The 18,955-nt window shown below is 35.0% G+C and overlaps 1 protein-coding gene across 1 annotated transcript; it reads left to right on the top strand.

Annotated features, from left to right (window-relative positions):
- Positions 1-9,078: 9,078 nt before the first annotated feature.
- On the top strand, positions 9,079-13,776 carry LOC129256325 (uncharacterized). The gene is made up of 2 exons (XM_054894563.2): positions 9,079-9,408; positions 12,152-13,776. The coding sequence occupies exons 1-2, from the start codon at positions 9,322-9,324 to the stop codon at positions 12,563-12,565; spliced, it is 501 nt and encodes a 166-aa protein (XP_054750538.1). The 5' UTR covers positions 9,079-9,321; the 3' UTR covers positions 12,566-13,776.
- The last annotated feature ends 5,179 nt before the right edge of the window (positions 13,777-18,955 follow it).

Genomic DNA, 18,955 nt, shown 5'->3' with positions numbered 1-18,955 from the left:
AGATAAGTCATTTCTTCTTTATTTTATAAGATAGTGCCCTTTTCGAAAGAAAATTTGCCCCCCCATTTTCAACTTCGCTCCGCCGCCCCTGCTTGAGTGAGCACTGTCCATTTTTGTAAAGCTTGCAGAAATAGGTTTGCGCAGAAACGGTCATTTTCATGCTGTGTCAAGGGAAAAAAAACAAAGAAACAAACTGACAGTGCGGTACATTTCTCATACATTTATTTTGCATATTTAGCGAATTGAAATAAAACAGATATACATTAAAACATTTTATAACAACTTTGGCACCCAATTAACATTATTTTTAACTCCAGGTAAGCACAACCTTTAACTTTTTGCGCCAGCTGGATCTGAGGACATAACTTACTGTAAACAAAAGTTTATTTAAGACATCTCCAGCATCATTTCACTAAGTTTTATCATTAAAAGTGGGACCATATTTCATATTTCATTTAATATTTGTTTCTCCACACTTTTCACATGTTTGACAATGATTAACAAAATGAAAATCAAGCCCAAATTTTCATGTGAATCATAGCTCCGTGTTAAGCAGATATCATCACGATGGCCTCAGTGTGTTGGGAAAGGGGCACAATGGCGCTCTAAAAATGTTTTGGCAAGGAAATAAGTTAAAAAGGTAAAGATATCTTCAATTCAATCTTCCTAGCTAAAGTCCATTATGTTCTTCATAATTTACGCCTACCTTTTTCCTTAATAACTATTTCCAAGTTCTGCGCAAATCACTTTCACGAACTTTCAAAAGTAAGTGATGCTCACTCAAGCGGAAAGATTTTTCGTCAGTTATATCGTCATTTGCTGAAAGAGGTCTGTACTAAAATGATTAAATATGGAAAAAGAATTCAGGATATTACAAATATGTCATTTTACGGGATTATTTCTAAGTGTAAACTTTTGATGATAGCCATTGACTTTTACGCGTTTGGTTTTTCGTCGGTAATCGGTACCGATATTCATGGGGCCTCCCACCCCCTCCCACCCTCTCCCCCTACTATAAACAACCTAGCTATGCCCATGGATATGGGTCCCACAAAATAATAGCTTGAGATCGTTTAGGGTTATGGTTATAGGAGAATTCAGGCCCCCAAATAATGTATTAACATGATTAATGTTTTAACCTATATAAAATGTTTCTGTCACTTTTGTTATTTATAAATGCCTCCTTTTCATCTTCTTACGAATAAGCGTGTATACCCCTAAATCTTTTTTTCAAAGGATCGAGGGTTACTTTTAACCATTAGTCCCCAAGTCACCCAAAACTTTATTTGAACAAATTAAAGAAAAACATGCTTATCGCTGAAAATGTAATAAAAATCGGATAACAAGAAAGGCACAACCTTTATAATTTTCAATTGATTTCACGATCACTTAGAATCACAATCTTTGTCGGTAGTCAAAATAACATGAATAATGAGGATGCAGATGACGTCATCAAAGCACTTTTCTTGCATCTCATATATTTTAATGTTTCCCACATTATATTTTGACAAACTATTGATTTGCCCCTGTACATGTGTATTTGCCAAAGCTGTAATAACCCGTGAAATAAAGAACTTCCTTGTTGCAAATCTGCCCCCAAAAATATAGTGACATCATCCATCGGCTTTCATTACCTAGCTTTTTTGTGAAAATCAGCGAAAAGAGATGAACACTTAACAATTTTACATCCGATTACATTGTTCTACATAATTTCAGCGTTTATGCTTCTTTGTCTGAACTTGACGTTTGAGTGTTAAAGCTCGTTCGTTTCGCTTCATGCACACTCTTAAAAATGGTGGGCAACATACTGTCCACACCTTATTAAATCAAATTCTGGGTAGTTTTAAACCAATAATGTGTGTTTTGGGTGAAAACTACACAGTATAGGTTGAAAACTACCCAGAGTTGGATGAAAATTTATCCAATTGTTGTGTGGTCAGTATTTTAGGAGTGCATGAGTTTATACTTATTCATAAACTTTGATCCCTTTTCATTTCATTTAATTAAATTTCATTTCATTTATTTAAGCACGGGGCCTACCTCAGCCGGCAGACTGTTCTTCAAAAGGGCCGTGCAGATATGTACACAATTCAAAATAACATAATTGCCAAACATAAAAAAAAACAATCATCATGACGGCAAATAATATACATACAAACTAAAAATACAAATTACATATAAACAAAATGAATTATATAACATAAAGTAACTTTAAAAAATACTAACTTAAAATGACATAGAGGGTAAAAAACGAAAAAGAAATAATAGAGGTATAAATAACTATAATAACAAATGAAATAAAACAGTTTGGGGGGAGGTAGTCATGAATGGCTCGTGATTTGTCAAGCATGCGCTTATCAATATTCAGTTTGAAATTCTGGTAAATTAACTCGCGTTTAAGGTGTTGTGGAATGGAGTTCAATATCTTGCTCCAATATAGCTAAAACACTTATCCTTGAAATTTGTACTTAATTTCGGCAGTAAAAAAAAATTTGAATGAGTTTCTCACGTTGTAATTAAAGTGCTTTAGTTAAAATAAATTTAGCAAGTAATCTGGGTAATATTGATTAACTATTTTATACATCATGTGAACTGAGTGTGTATATATATTCTGATATTTAAGGTATATCAACCTTTAAAATGATGATAAAATAGCAAATTATGTCTGATTGTAAAATTTGGAGCTTCATTTCAGATTTGTTTTCTCCAGGTTTCTCTAAAACAACGTCATAATAATTTACTTTGTAATATTGTTTTGTAAAACACTATAGTGCTATATTTTTTGGTATATAATAAGTTTTCAAAAGGTATAATTGCTTGATAAATCTTTCATGTTCATCCCGATCAAGATTATTGTCTAAACTCTTAGAATGTTGGGCAGCATACTGTTTGCACAACAATAAATATTGGTTTAAAAATTATCAAACTTTGGGTATAGTTTTTAACCAAAACTTTGTAGTTTTCACCCAAAGCACACATTATTGGTTTAAAACTACCAAGAATTGGATAAAGTTTTAACCAGTTGCGTGGACAGTGTGTTGCCCAACATTTTTAAGAGTGTACGATTATGTATGTACATTAAGTGTTTTATCTTTAACTTTGATTCTAGATCCAATTAACACCTTGCATTTTGTAGTATTGAGAAATAATTTGTTTGAGTTCAGCCCTTTTGAAAGACGTATCAAATCGGATTTTATAACATTTTTTCTTTCGTTCAATCTTTATTGATCAAAATATAAATTACAATATAAATCAAACAAATCAACAAGCTATATTTACATGATTAATAAAAGCAGCACTTAATTAGTTTATTATTTATTACATTTTCAATAGTTTGCGTTGCCTTACCAGGGTAATAAATTATAGCCTACAAGTATCGTCTGCATACAATGATATTCGGCACTTCTTATATTGTTGCGTATATCTCGTAATCTCCATGAATTCACAGTCTCGCTGAGCTCGATCATACTTTATTACATGTATATAGGAAATTAAGCAGTATACGATTGAGACTCATAATAGGCCTAATAAAATGTCAGCAAAAGGAAATTATTCCACCCCTTTTTATTTGCGACCTATTTTTTTAATAGCGCTTGATTTTTCTGTCGGTTGGCCCATATAAAAAAAAAATTATATATAATGTTTTTTCCACCACCTAACCCCCCCCCCCTCGGACCGGATTTATGCCACTGGCCCATACTGTATAGTACAGGGTCGGCCGAACAGGGCACTTGTCCCTCCAAAATCTTTAGTAGGACCAAAATGCCCTTTTTCAAAATGAAAGAAAAAAACTTTTTCGCAATGAAATAAAAATAATGTACTTTTTTCAAAATTAGATACCATTTCTGAAGTATAAGCATTTTACGTTAGAAAATCAAATTTGTATAGGCTCATGCTTCGCGATCTCATCAATTTTTAAGTATAGGACATCCTTCCTGCTCATTGTTACAAAAGTGCTTAAAATGTCCAGTTTTCAGATCGGAATATTCAAAATTTTCAGCTCGCGATTCGCGCTCGCATTATTTATTTATATTCGATCGATGAAATATGTATACAATTCATAGTCACTAAAAGAAATCCTTAATAAAACCCTTATAAGGTCAGTATGATATAGTACGCATCTTTTTCATGACTACAAAACTGCTCAGAAATGTTTAATTTTCCTGTCTAAATACATGAAATTTAGGCTTAATGAGAAATTCAATTCAATTCAATTCAATTCAATCTTTATTTCGCAAAATAGGATAAAAATACAAAGAAATATCAAATAATGTCATTAGATAATAAAATAAATTGCGTGGCTTTCCAATGAAGGTTATAAGAAACCTGTAAGGCTGGATCGCCAAAACATAGTAAAACGACAACAATATTGAATGTAAAAAAACAGAATGTCATATCATTATAGTAAATACAATGTAGGAAAAAGGAGGAAAAAAACAACAACAAAGAATACAAAAAGACACGAATCGAAGGGGGGGGTAGATATGGTACAAGTAATGCATTGATATCAACTGCGAAAATTAATAATCATTTACTAGAAAAATTTTGTACTGTTTTCTAAAGGATGATATAAATTGTGAATTAGTTATTATTTGGGGAATCTCATTCCATTGTTTGGGACCTACATAACTCAATGATTAGCTTCGTGACTAGACTTGATGGACCATAAATGAAATTTATTGGAAGAACGGGTATTATGATTATGAACTTGATTATTGTATTGAAAAAGATCTGATAAAGGAGTGGGTAACAACCTCTTCTTGTACTTATACATAAATATTGCGAGTTCTTGCTTACTAATATCATATATATTAAGTAAAGACAATTTCTTAAATAAAGGTGCGGATGGTGCTAGGTAATGGGAATTGGTAATTATTCTTAAACATTTCTTTTGAATTTTGAATATTGAGTCCAATTCATATGAGGTAACATTGGTAGCCCAGACAATATTGCAATATTTTAAATAAGGGAAAATTATGGAATGGTATAGAGTTATCAGATTTTTATGAAGTAAACTATGCTTAAGTTTGTAAATTAAACCAGTATTCCTATTTATCTTATGTAATACATTTATCATATGGTACTTAAAACTCTAAAGATTATCCAATGTGACACCTAAAAAGTTAATGGAATTACTTAATTCGATACGTTTATTGTCGATATAAATGTGAATATGAGCGTTGTCAATTGGATTATAATTATAAGATTTGTCAGTATGGGTTCGTGTTAAAGATTTTTTTTTTTTTAATAGATGCATCTAGTTTTATTGATATTCAGGGACAACTTATTTGCTTTCAACCAATCGGAAACATTTTGGAGTTCATTGTTCAGGATGTAGATGGTATTATTTAAATCTTTAGAAGAATAAAAAATACTTGTGTCATCAGCAAATTGATAAAAGGTTAACAAATTAGATGATTTACAAAGGTCGTTTATATATAAAAGAAATAACAAGGGGCCTAAAATTGATCCTTGCGGTACCCCAACGGAAACATTCAATGAAGAAGATAAGACACCGTGGACAAATGTATGTTGAACCCTATTTAAAAGATAATCCCTAAACCAGTCTAACGCGATCCCTCGAACTCCATATTGATTAAGTTTAAATAAAAGTAATGAATGGTCCATAGAATCGAAAGCTTTAGATAGATCTATAAGAAATGTTTGTAAAAATAAATCAAAGATGTAGCTTAATTCTTTACTAAGGACTAATCATAGGAGTAGGCCTACCTTTTAAAAGGCCAACAACAACAAATATTTTTTAGCGGCCTGTCGGGGGAAATATGGATGAAAATATTTATCTGGCCCGCCTTTGTAGGCTATAGTGTAGGTCGACTCTCACGTTCTAATCAACAAACAAAATTACTACAAGGGAGAGGATGCCCTGTTAATAGTAATTCACCCTAAACAACTTCTTATTTAATTTTTTTTTTCGGAATCCCTCACTCGCGAAATATACATGCATGAAGCAGGGGTGATTAGATTTGATTTATACTTTTATACTTTTATTCTACATAACAATATAATATAACATGAATATAACAAGTACATTTTGACAATAAATCAGACATAATATATCATTGAACATGCTGCCCCTATTATGTTTAAAGTAATAGGGGGAGGGGGGGACAAAATTTGGGAAAAAGAGGGAGTTTGGATTGTTCAACTCTACTGAGAAAAAATGACGTCACATTTTGAGCATCTAGCCCCACCACTCCACTTAATGAGATATTACAAATAAATTCAAGGTCCAGTTACAGTTGTGGGTTGATTGGTTTGACGATTTGTTTACTATTTAATTTGATACAATGTATATAAAGGTGGCCTGATTTGTTTTCTTTTTTGTTTGTTTCCCTTATTATGTAATGTACTTTTTATGGATAAGTTTTTTTTGTAGTATGTCTTTATTGTCTATTATGTCACGGTGCACTCGTCAAAAGCACTGCTTTCAGAGTTGCTACCTCCATTGTGTTGTTAATTTTTTTTTAAATTGTATTAATGCTTTTATCTTTGGAAATAAATGTTGAATTGAATTGAATGTAGAATAATAAAAATATCTCTATGGTGCAAGTATTCACCGCGGATGGCGCCCTGTAGCTTTCAGACCAAAGACCTTGAACAGAATCACAATGCTCTCCGAACGATCCAGGGGCGAGTCTGCAGACTGTTTAGAAGCGAGAGGGAGGGGGGGGGGAGGTGCGGATCCACCGGCCATATCAGTTCGACATAATACCATTTTAGGGGCCATAATTATTGTTTATTGTTTTGGCACAATAATCGGCCTCTCAAAACTATTGTGTCCAATCCAGATGGATCCGCGTCTTGCTATAATTTCACAATCATGCATCTTTTTGTTTTCTTCTTATTTCTCCTCTTCTTCCTTTTCACTTTTCTTCTTTTTCTTCCTCCCTTTCCCTCCTTGCTTAGCCAATGGGGCCCGGCAATGGGGTGACCGCGGCTGCTTGGGCCCCTTCATGGCCAGGAGTCTCCCTCCATGAGGAATTGGAGTGGTTCCGAATGGTTGGGATGACTTGAGACTGAGAGGCTAAATTGTCTTAATCTAGATTAAAGGAGCTTCGCCATGATCAGATAAAGGCTTTATCCCAAGAAAATAATTTTGCAAAGCCTCTCTAGAAAAATAAAATAATCATTGTTGAAATTAGAAGTAGTTATCATCACGGTATATAGGGTCTAATCTTACAAATAAATTTCAGAACTGTTTTTTTTTTTTTTTTTTGGGGGGGGGACATCGAGGCACATTGTTAATAATGGGATTATTGCATTCATCGAAATCAAAATTCATTTAGAAAGCATAGTTTAATGAGCCTAGAGATGGCCCAAGGTCCTCAAATCGGTGACTCAAACACGAAATCCACTCTCTCCCCATCAGCCCTGGCACTGATATTTAAGAAAAATAGTCAAGTACACAATTACAATACTAGACAATCTTCCACTCTCCATATATCTCGTGCCAGAACAAAGTTCACTTTGGGCACTCTAGTTTGCACTGGACCCAGGTTTTGGAATGCACTTGGCCCTGACATTACACATGCTGTCAATTCTACAGTGTTTAAACGAAAATTGAAATCTTATTTACTGAGTAACTATGGAAGTGATTCGTAAAGCCTATTTTTCGTGTGTTATTTATCAGTTAATGCTAAATTATCAATACTTAACACCCCCCCCCCTTTCCCGGGCCTGGCTGGTCTCTGTCCTCATGTCCCCTCTTTTGTCCCTTTTGTACATAAATGTGTCCCTCTTCTCTCCCCTCCTCTCTCTTTAGTTATCATATTATATTATATTGCCATTTCTTTGTTGTTTATCCAATGTTCTTTGAATTCGTAATGAGGAACCTTAATTTACAAGCATTGCTTCACTTAGGTCTCCTCGTCTTCCTTTAAAATTATTTCTTTTCTGTCTTAAGCTGTATAATGTATTTAAAAACAATGTTTTCTGCATACTCTGTTTTATATATACCTGTTTTATCATGTACTCTGCTCATTGTTTCATACACACTTATATGTTTGTCATGTATTCAAACTCAAAGTTGGAAGACAAATAAAATGAACCTATGAACCTATGAACTTATGAACTTATTTAATTTTCTTCGTTTGGTAAATCTAAACTATATAGGTCCTAAGTCAGTTTGATTCGCCTTCAAACTTTCTTTATTAAAAATAGATGTGAACAAAGGCAAAAGCCTATTTTCATTCATCGAGTATAGGCCTGCCTATACTACATGTAGATAGTGTACACGTAAAATAGTTGGGTATTCTTATGCAATAATAATGTATTAAGTTAATCACGAAAGCAATGCAAAATGTAACAATATAAATACATTTACAAATCGCACAGGCGATCTCATATAGGCCTACAGTAGGTCTACCCCTACTTAGTCGTCATTAACATGCAATAACATAAAATAACAATTTACAAAGGCATATATTTGAAATCATAATTGTTTTTCACATAATATATAGATTCCCAAAAATAAATTTCATTCTCTAAATTCCAGATCGGCTGTGAATAGTGATCAGCCGAATTTTGAAATTGTCATTATTATTATCATTTAAAATCTTAAGCATTAACTTTTAAATCTCAGATTAAGATTTAAATTCGAATCTCCTAGATTTATATTTAAATCAACAAGGTTTAAATCTATAGCCTATCTAATATTCGGCTGGTCACTATTCACAGCCGATCTGGATTTATTTCAAATTCTTGGAATTTAGAGTGCATGATTATCACATTGCTGAATGATTCAATAATGAAACTGGAAAAAAGGCTATATTGATACGGCAAAAAGGCTATGGGTCGAGCCGCCCCGGCCTCCGGGGCCGCCCCCTCCGCTCCCCCACCAACACACCCCGGCAACACACGTACACACAACTGAAATGAAATGAAGATCGCACTAACAAACAAACACACTTAGAAATTCGCAAGAGATGAAAGAGAAACAGCGAACAGAACTAAAGAAAAGGGAGGAAAGGGGAAAGGAAGGAAAGGAAAGAAAACTAATTACTATTGAGGATATAATATTGTACTGTTTTCCGAGCTCACTCAGTACAATCATGCTGTGATGTACTGTGCCGATGTAGTAGATGGGACCAGGCAGTGAGTCGGGCGCGTGAGATGAAATCTGTACCGGGATCTGTATTCACTTGTTTGCTGAGTAACCGATATAGAGTGATTCTATAGACAATCTAAGCAAAAGAGATACTCGAATCTTAAATTGATTCTCCAAGAAATAACGATTTTAAGGACCTGATCTAATGTTAAATAGCAACAGTGTTTTCCATCACACTCATTAAATCTCAACGCATGACGGAGGAGATTCGCCGCCAAAGCTCCCCGCACGGAAGCGGGTCGCTGGTAGATGGATCGGGGGATTCGCCACCAGTGATGTTGGTAAGAATGCCTTATTCATACTGATTCATTTCGTGAGGTGCTTGTTTACAGTATATCAAGAAATGTATGAATGGGTATGGAATGAACTATTCCAAGATAGTGTGCAGAAAATGGTTCTCTTCACTACTTGACACAGGATCAACAAAAGATCACCTGGCCTGGGTGGTAGTGATGTGTGTGTGTGGGTGGGGGGGGGGGGGAAGTATTCTTTTAATTCACTTTGCAATATTGGGATTACTAGTTATTGAAGTATGGTATTATAATTGGCATGGAAATTAATTGGAAGCAGAAATTCAGATACATTTTGTATTAAATTGAAGGCTGTTTTGATGATTTATTAATTGTATTAATTTTTGTGATGGAGGCAGTCAGAAAAAGGAAAAAAAAATCAGAAAAATTATGGGGGGGGGGGGGAATAATTGAGATTGAGCATGGTCAAAAGAGATTGAGGAGGGAACTAAAAAGATGAAATTGTAAGGATTAAATGACATACAACATGTAAGATGTATCCATGGGTAAGGACGTTGATCCATGTTTCAAATTGGGGGGGGGGGGGGCAAAAGTGAAAATATTTTCAGAAATTGAGTGCCAAAAATAATGAAGAATTTCATCTGCAAAGCAGAAGAAATTGATGATTTTATGTTTTAAGTATTTGTTATGCCAAGTTTAATGGTTTTATAGTGGTTTCCAATGCCTTTTACAACATTTAAATCCATTGCATATTATACATTTTTCATGGTGTCAGAATTATTGAGGGGGAGGGGGCAAATCAGTGTTTGCCCCCTAAAATATTTTAATGGGGAGGGGCTGCCATCCCCAAGATCAGTGCCTCTGATCCACTGATATGTCATAGTGGACTGGTATATGTATATATAGAAGGGTAAATGCCTCCCTCCAAATAAAAATAAATTATTTAAAAAGCCAAACGAGTAAATCCAGTGTTGTATTGTGCAATGACCTATTACATTATTTCCTTCATCAATAGAACTTTGGTTCATAGGATGGGGTTTAGAACAAGTTATTGTTTCCTGCAAGTGCTAGTACTGTAGAAAGTCTAGGCATCTACCATGCCTTCAGGAGCATGATTTTTAGAAATGTATTTGAAAAGCTCATTATTGGAATTAGAATATAACTTTTTATAATATTCAAATATACTAAATAATACTAAATATCCTATGTGTGAATAATATCTTAACTTACTGGAAATGAGGAGTGAAAGTGTTTGCACATGCCATCTAGTTAGTGGTGTGAACATTCAACATTGTTGCAGGAGCATTGCCACACTTTGGAACAATGTGGGACATTGAGAGAATATAGTTTATTTTTTCAACACTGTATATAGCCAGTTTGTCTTATATTGTGTATAAACCCACACATGAAATGGAGTTTAGAATTTTTATATACTGTATACCCCACGTATGTATGCAAATTCATGACAGTGTGACCATATATATGTGTGGTCATATAAGACTATCTTTGAATCCATTATGTGCAAGTATACACACACTGTGTACAAAATGTGTTAGTTTATATCAAAGGAGTCACTCTTTCATGATAAAGGAAATAAATGTTTACAGTGAATTAAACCCACTGGCCCATATTATGAACTGGGGTTTAAATCAAACCCTGGTTTTAAGTTGTGGTTAACTATGGATAGCCAATTTGGGCACACATCTGTAACAGTGCAAATCTACTATATTAACTCATTTGACACTCAAATTCTTCATAATTATCTGGGAATGATATCTGAACTATTTTTCTTCATTATGAAAGCAAAAGAAAATGAAATAGTAAACATAAGAAATATACAATATAAACCAAATTTTTGAATTTTTGGCTCCCCATAATTTTAGCACAGAGTTAGACCATAGTCTAAGTTAAACCAGACTTCAGAATACGGGCCACTGTGATAGTCTGTTCCACAGTGTGATGAAATATGAACATGGGGAGAAAAAGGCTATTGAAAAGATACTTGGTAAACACAGTGCCGAATTTCAACTCCAACTGATTTTCAGATGAGAAGACCAAAACTGCATGAAAGAGATACTGAGGAAGATACATAATGACATATTTGTATCTGGATATTAGTTACGTATTTCATCAATTTTTTTTTTGAATTTTATAGAAGATTGTACATTAACTGTTTCATAATAAAAGGGATATGTTCATATAGTTGTATAATAGACCACACTGTTCACAATATACAGAAATCATATAACTGATGAAATAAAATGTTGAGTAGATGAAAAAAAGTGCACATTTTGTGGACTAAAGTAAATAGCACTTACTAGAGAACAAGTATGATTTCAAATTAAATATTGAATGTTGTGAGTGGAATTGAGAGACTCAAAGATCTATGCAAAATAATGAAGTACTAAAGATAGAATTGGGAGGATCGTATACTGAGAGGAGAAGATACCCTGACACATTGAAGAGAATTTGAAATACTCTAGATATATTTCATATCATAAGGTAGTAAGTCTTGCAACCAGATTATGATTTTGGAAAATTGTCAAATCCATTTAGCTAATTATTAGTGCATTGCTATTAGAAGTGCTATTTTCTCATGCTGATGACCTGTTAAATTCATGCCTTATAATGGATCCACCTGACTGTTGAATAAGCAATGACTTCTGCTTCCAAATGGAAATACCTCTTGTAATTAATGATTAAGCCGCTAAATCCAATTACCAACTTTCAGAATGTTTTTCCAAACTCTAAGGCACATCATTTCTATTTTCAGAGCTCTCCAGCTGACGAGGAAAACGGCGAGCCCCTCCAGTCTTCCAGTTTTGGTGGAGAAGGATCCAGCAAACATAGTACCCTGAGCAACAAGGACAATGTGTCCACCCATCATGTTCAACTAGGCCGGCCTCAGGCACATCCTTACCCCCACCCAGGCTCCCCAATCTCGGACGAGGAAAGCCCCTTGTTGGAAGCAAAGCGCTCCACCACCTCAAGTCGAGCAGGCAGTCGTGCTGGTAGCTCTTCAGCTAAAGGCACCTTAGGTTCTCAGAAGGGTAGAGTACACAGGCGTTCCCTATCTATGATTGTTCAGCCAGGCAGTGTTAGAAGGCATCTGAATATTGTGGAGAATGAGTATGATGTAGAGACAGCAATGAGTGTTCCAGCTACCCCAGTTCCTCAGGTAAGTTGATTATGACAAGCTGAAACAAAATATAATAAGAGAGCTGTGAAATAACAAAAGTCGAAGCATTTCATTGTTTCTATTTGTTTTGAAAATTATGTATACACAGACTATGATCCAAGGCAACCTTTTAATCATATACCTATATACTTTTTAAATTAATTTGAAACTGTAGATCATTAATCAGGGACTTTGTTTATTTGAAACAGATTAAGCTTTACAAATGAATTATCATAAATATCAATTCTATAGCATTGTGTAATCAAATTGAACATAATTGGTGGTTAACATTCTTGCATTTCTCTAAGTTTTTACCTGTAGTATTATGATTATAAGAGAGAGAGAGAGAGTGTGAGAAAGAGAGAGAGAGACAGACATTTTAATTTATTTTCTTCAGCTCTTCATGTTGGTTGCATGTAGAATATATACTGTAATATACAAACATTACAAGTGGTTTCTGCTCATTCAGAACAAAAAACACTTTTGCAATGAAATGCCACAGCACTCGTACAAGTGATACTACCAATCCACTCATACTCCGCACATAATTCTTCCATGCTTCAATAAATTCTTCCCATTATTTATGATCAGCAACCTAGCCCATGCCCCCTCTCAAGCCGGGCACACGTATGACTCATTTTCATTAGATATGAATATTAACTACCACCAACGGCTTGGTAGGTCGGCTGGGGTAAAAAGCCTAATCCTATCTGTAGGGGCTGGCCACCGGTAGGCATCTTTAGGTAATCCACTGAAGCAGAGACAATCAACTTTACTCTGTTCACTTAGAAATAAGGAAAGAGAAGCGACCACGCAGCCATTTTGTTAAAGAGAGGTTAATGACATATTGGAATGGTGAATAGACCATGAGATGGAATGGTTTTATCAGGTTTACACTGTGTTTATTGAATTCTGACACTGAGGGTGTACTGTAATTAATGCAGTAAATCCTCAAATTAATTAGATATGATTGTAGTACTGATGATGCAAGGTGTCTTCATTTTAATTACACGCGTGTATGCTGTAGTTGTGTGTGATGTGGGGGCTGCTAGAGATTGCCCATAATACTGTGTTCATTACAGGTGTAGTTGATTGTTTTCATTCATCCATTTAATTTCATTCATTCATTTGATTTCATTGACATTTCAGGGTGTATATTTGCATACATTTGTTAAGATGCTGTATTTTTCCAGAATAATCTCTCTCCCACCCCCCCCCCCCCAAAAAATGAAGCGAATAAAATAAATCAAAGGAATGAATGTGCAATAAATACCACTACTTGTATGATAACTTAAATTTAAGGTTTGTTGATTTTAAACCCGGAAAAAAGTGGTCATATTTTGAAATCCTCAGGGAGAAAGTTGAAGGTAGGATACTAGAAAAAAATGCATGTTGATCTACATTTTAACACCCATGCATTTATTTGATGCTAGATCCAATTTTCTGTGATTCATTTATATCAAGAATATGTTTACTTGGCCCAAAAGTTAATATTCATATAAAATGTCAATTGTTTCAATTCTCAAAGTTAATCATTTTTTATCAGACTAATTCATCTATGTCCTTTTGGAGTATTAGAGTGAAGTGCAAATAAATAACACACTGCAAAGCTATCACCTAAAATGAGAGTTGTTTACTATCTACTATAGATATTCATTCAACCAATATTTTGCAGTGGCAATTAATTAAACACAAATAAAAACACCAAACATTTGAGAGTTGTACATTTATAATGATTTGTGGTATTTCAGTTGTATATTTAGGTGCACATGATCATCTTGAAATAAATATATATGAATAAGCCCTAAGAATGATTTTCGTGTTTCTGTAAGATTTATTTGTGATGTGGCTTGCAGTATTTTTTATATCTAAAAAAGAGCTAATTTTGTTGTAGATTTGACAGGTTTGTTAACGCTGGTGTCACTTTCATATTACTCCTTGCCTGACATAATCTTTGAAGTAAGATCACTGAAGTAATATTTTTGATGGAACTTTAATTCATCCCCTGTGATCTGGAAAGGAAATTGCTCCACCTGCTTAGCTGCTTCTTGAACTTTCATCTCTGTACCTTCATTATCATGCTGTCAAAAGTGAAAGACAAAAAATATGAATATTTCATTGAATTCATCACACAAACACCCTGGATACAGATGATTGAAAAAACAGCTTGTTGAAAAAAACCTATTGATGCAATGCTATCTTCTGAAGATGTAAACCTACATGTAGTCCCTCTCTGCAGATACTGCGTATGCTGAACCATACAGTATTGCATTTATTATGTCGCTCATCTTCATAAGTGAAGAAACATGGTGGATGTAATTGCCCTACCATGCGGAAGATTGCCTGGTTCCTTGATTAAATCCACAAAGTTGGTTGCGGCTCATAAGTTATAGTCATGCAGGCCATACAGGATCAAGATGCATGCATTCTTCACCCAGTTTCTTCACAAAATTTGCCAATATTTGATAGATTAGTTTTTCCTGCTGAATGCCTGTTACATCCTGTGCAGTAGGGTGACTCATGAATTCCTTAATTGAAGATTGTCTTTGTAGATAGAATTAACTGTCAAGCCGGCCAGTGACCAATACACAAATTTCAATGAGTTGTATCAGCAATGATTTCAGTTCTCCTGCAAATGAGGGGTCACAACAACTGCATTTGGCATTAAAAGGGAAATAAAGCAGGAATGAGAGAAAGGAATTAATAAAAATAGGAAGAAATTGTTTTGTTGTATTTGAAAATGAAAAAAAAAAGTTAATTAAACATAATTGTAAATTTTTCCTCAAAATATAATTAATTATGAAAATGAAATTTTTATCATGACACGACAGTAAACACTGTTCATCGACCCTGCATTATTCTCTTTATGTTTTAAAGCAAGCATATCTGCATTTGTGAATTTAAATCTAAATTCTTTGTCATCATTTTTCCCCCACAATTTTTCTTGATCAAATTTGTAAACCTCAAATCATGTGATGCAGTGTTTCAATTCAATGCAATACAGACATTGACAGCAGTCTTACAGCCAGGCCATGAAACAAAGTATGTCAGCAAACATGCTACCTGATCGACCACTCTGTGTCTTGTCGGCAAACACCAAATGTGATTTTATATGACTGTGTATTTATGTAACCCACATGAAGATTCCATCTTTAGATGCAAGGAGAGAGGGAGGGCATCCAGTCAGTATTGACTGAGCCACACAGCTAATATTACTGGCATCTGTACCATCTAAGTTACGCTTGTGGAAACAATTTTAGAATGGGCATGCATAGAAAGTGAGTGGAGAAGGGAGAGAAAGGGGAGAAATAGAGAGGGAGAGAGAACCAGGGGGGGGGGGTGTTAAGGAGGATGGATGACAGAGGGAGGGAGACACACAAACATAAAAAGAGATTCTAATGTTAATTAAAAGATGATACAGACTGTCCTACATGTTAATGAAAATTACACATTGAAATGAGAGTAAAATTACTTTTCTTAAAGGACCTTAAAACATATAGCTTTGTTGAAGGGTCAGTAATATTAATTATACCCTGAAAGTATGTGTTTTTAAGCTATTAGAATTTATATTTAGCATTGTTCAGCCCATAGGATTTAATTTAAATCTAGCACCCTCTCTTGGAAATGTTTTTTTTTATTCAAAATATTCTTGTAGCTCTTTCTTGGCATTTAATAATGGATATTAACAATCTACTACAAAGATTACATCCTGATGTTTTCAGTCCATTTCATGCTGGAGAAGGGGTTTAAGGCCAAAATGTGTCAATATTTTATTTGATTAGACACTTGATCGAAACAGATTTTGATGTAAAATCGGTAGTTATCCAATTAGAAATTTTTTTAGTTTATATCTTTCATAATATCATTACCATTTTAGGGCACATGCATTCATATGATTTGGAATAGTGACATGCACTTTTGGAAGATTTTTCCAAGCCTAAAATCTCTACTAGTATATATATTTGCCTTTTCTTGGCTTTCGCTTGATATTAAATGTGAAATTTCATTTACATACATTGATCTACAGAGATACATTTGTACACATAAAATATGTATATTACTAGAGAACCTTGAACATTGAATCAGTTGTTTTATTTGATTCTGATATATATGCCTGCTAAGTTTCTTCATTGATATTATTTTCTTTAAATGCCCTCTCAATCCAGTTTCATTTTCCTCTGTGTAAACTGTCAACCTGATAAATTCAGTTGGCGGCAAGCTTATAAGCCGGCATATAAAGATGAAAACAATGCATGTTGCCTTTGGGCATTTCTGGTCACTCTTGATCCGCTATAATTGCACCATTCACCGCATAATGAGCAAAATATTTTGTCACGTGACCTGTTAGCGTGTGCACTGCAATCTCATGGGTTGAAATGAAGCTTGGGTAAGTGGATTCTAGTGTGTACATGGGTGGCGAGTAAAAGGTTTTTACAAGGAAGAAAGACCTTGTTGCTATGGCAATGAGATAATGGGATTATTGATTACCTGGACGAAGTCCTGCAGTCGCCCAGGAAAATGGACTGTAGATATTTAATGAGGCATAAAGAGTTATGAATTTATTATGATTTATGCTTGGATGATTGAGTGCAATATGATCTCCATTCTTGCAGGCTTAAGGGATAATGATCATGGGATTACTGGTCTAGCCATGATTTTCAATTTCAGTAAATTTAATCATTTAGATTCCATTAGTATCTCAGTATCTCTAAAATCATAGCTTTCATCATGATAATGATGAGTATTTCTAGAAGGATAAGATTCTGGATTTAAAGATACAATTGAAATGAAGATTGGATTGCATTTTAAAGGTACTTTCAACTACCATTGAAGGAAACAAAAACAATGTTTCAGCACAAGTGTTGCAATGTATGCCCGGGGGGGCACTCAGTATATAATGCATAGTGGGTATGTGCCGCGGAGGGGACCCCCATTTTTACACTCAAATTTCCGTTCCAGGGCATAGCATTTTCATCTTATTAAGAAAAAGAACTAAGAAAGCCGCTCCGAAGCATAGCATTTTCTTCTTATCAGAGAAAAGAAGAAATAAATCCGCTCCATGCAAAGCTTCGCATATTTTTCGTTACGCCGTTCCGGTCGCATTGATCCGCCACAATGAGCTGCAATTTTGGTGAAAAGCGGCCGCTGAGCGCTGTCCGACCATCGCCTCTGCGCGAGCGCACCCGACGCCCGTGCCGCTGGCCTAGCTGCATATACACGTATGCCCGTTTCATAGGGATGCACACGCAAGCGACCCATTCCAAGGACCCCCGTTTTCACAAACATTTGTCGTTCCGAAGCCCGTTCCGAGGACCCTCCTTTTTACAATAAGCCCGCTCCAAGGCCCCCGTTTTTTGTCTCGCCTGCGGCACATACCCACTACTTTTTTGGTTGAGTGCCCCCCCCCTGGGAATGTATGTACATGTCAAATTCAAATTGCATTTTTATTACTTGTCTCCCCATAAATTTTGTTTGAAATTTATACAAGTAGATTATAGTAAAATTTATCAATGAAGCATTCAACCGGATGCTTTTTCTTACAGTTGCAGAAAGGGTCTGATTAAGAAGACCATCTTGTTTAATCAGATGCACTGGCAGACATGAAGTCTTCCATTCATAAAAGCAGCCAATTACTCACACCTCCTTATGTGACGAGGGTATGGAGAGACGAATGGGCAAGGGGGGGGGGGGAGGGGATGGAGAAGAAAAACTGCTTAGCAGGTGATGCTTAATACCAGGGTGATGACACTTACTCTACCTCTCCATGTAACATTATCCATCTCAATCTTATAAGAAGATGCTGTAAGAAACATTGGATTTCTGGGGAAGAATATTAAAAAATCAAAATCTATGTTTTTAATAGGTTTATACAATAGGCCTACGACTTGCATTTGGAAGAACTGGTATGGAAACCTGATTGCAGATTGAGTTTATTGTATGGTAGGGGGTCCTAATGCTGCGCGGGTCCTAAAGCTACGCACCACTCATCGCGCATGCAGTTTTTATGGCAAATGCGCACTCTGTGTGTGGAACTGTGACTGCAGAGTGACGAACGATTCCTATTCAATTTTTTCTACAGAGGCTGCAGTAAATCTTTAAATGCAGAGAAAACCCACACCTGTTTAGAATTTTGGAGTTATATTCGCTTAAATTTCATTTTACCCTATAATAATATGAATATATTTTAGAAATTGAGGCACAGGAAATACTACTTTTTTGCATGATAAATCGAGTGCGTAGCTTTAGGACCCCTTCTAGTCGGGTGGCGAAATCAAGAGGTGTTCGGAAAACACGGCGGGATTTTCGTATTAGTGAGTTTTGCGATATTTTCTTCTTGGTTAATGATCTTTAGAATGTTTGCTACAAATTAGTGAAAGACATTTGTTGAAATATTAAAAT

The sequence above is a fragment of the Lytechinus pictus genome, chromosome 3 (genome assembly GCF_037042905.1).
Source record: "Lytechinus pictus isolate F3 Inbred chromosome 3, Lp3.0, whole genome shotgun sequence".
In the NCBI taxonomy this organism is placed as follows: domain Eukaryota; kingdom Metazoa; phylum Echinodermata; class Echinoidea; order Temnopleuroida; family Toxopneustidae; genus Lytechinus; species Lytechinus pictus.
The sequence above is the reverse complement of the archived record's forward strand: the minus strand, read 5'-3'. Positions and strand labels throughout refer to the sequence as shown.

Excerpts from the sequence above, each read along its gene's own strand:
- LOC129256325 (XM_054894563.2), top strand. The coding sequence starts at position 9,322 with ATGACGGAGGAGATTCGCCGCCAAAGCTCCCCGCACGGAAGCGGGTCG. Across the intron at positions 9,409-12,151 it reads ATTCGCCACCAGTGATGTTG|AGCTCTCCAGCTGACGAGGA; the intron begins GTAAGAATGCCT and ends TTCTATTTTCAG.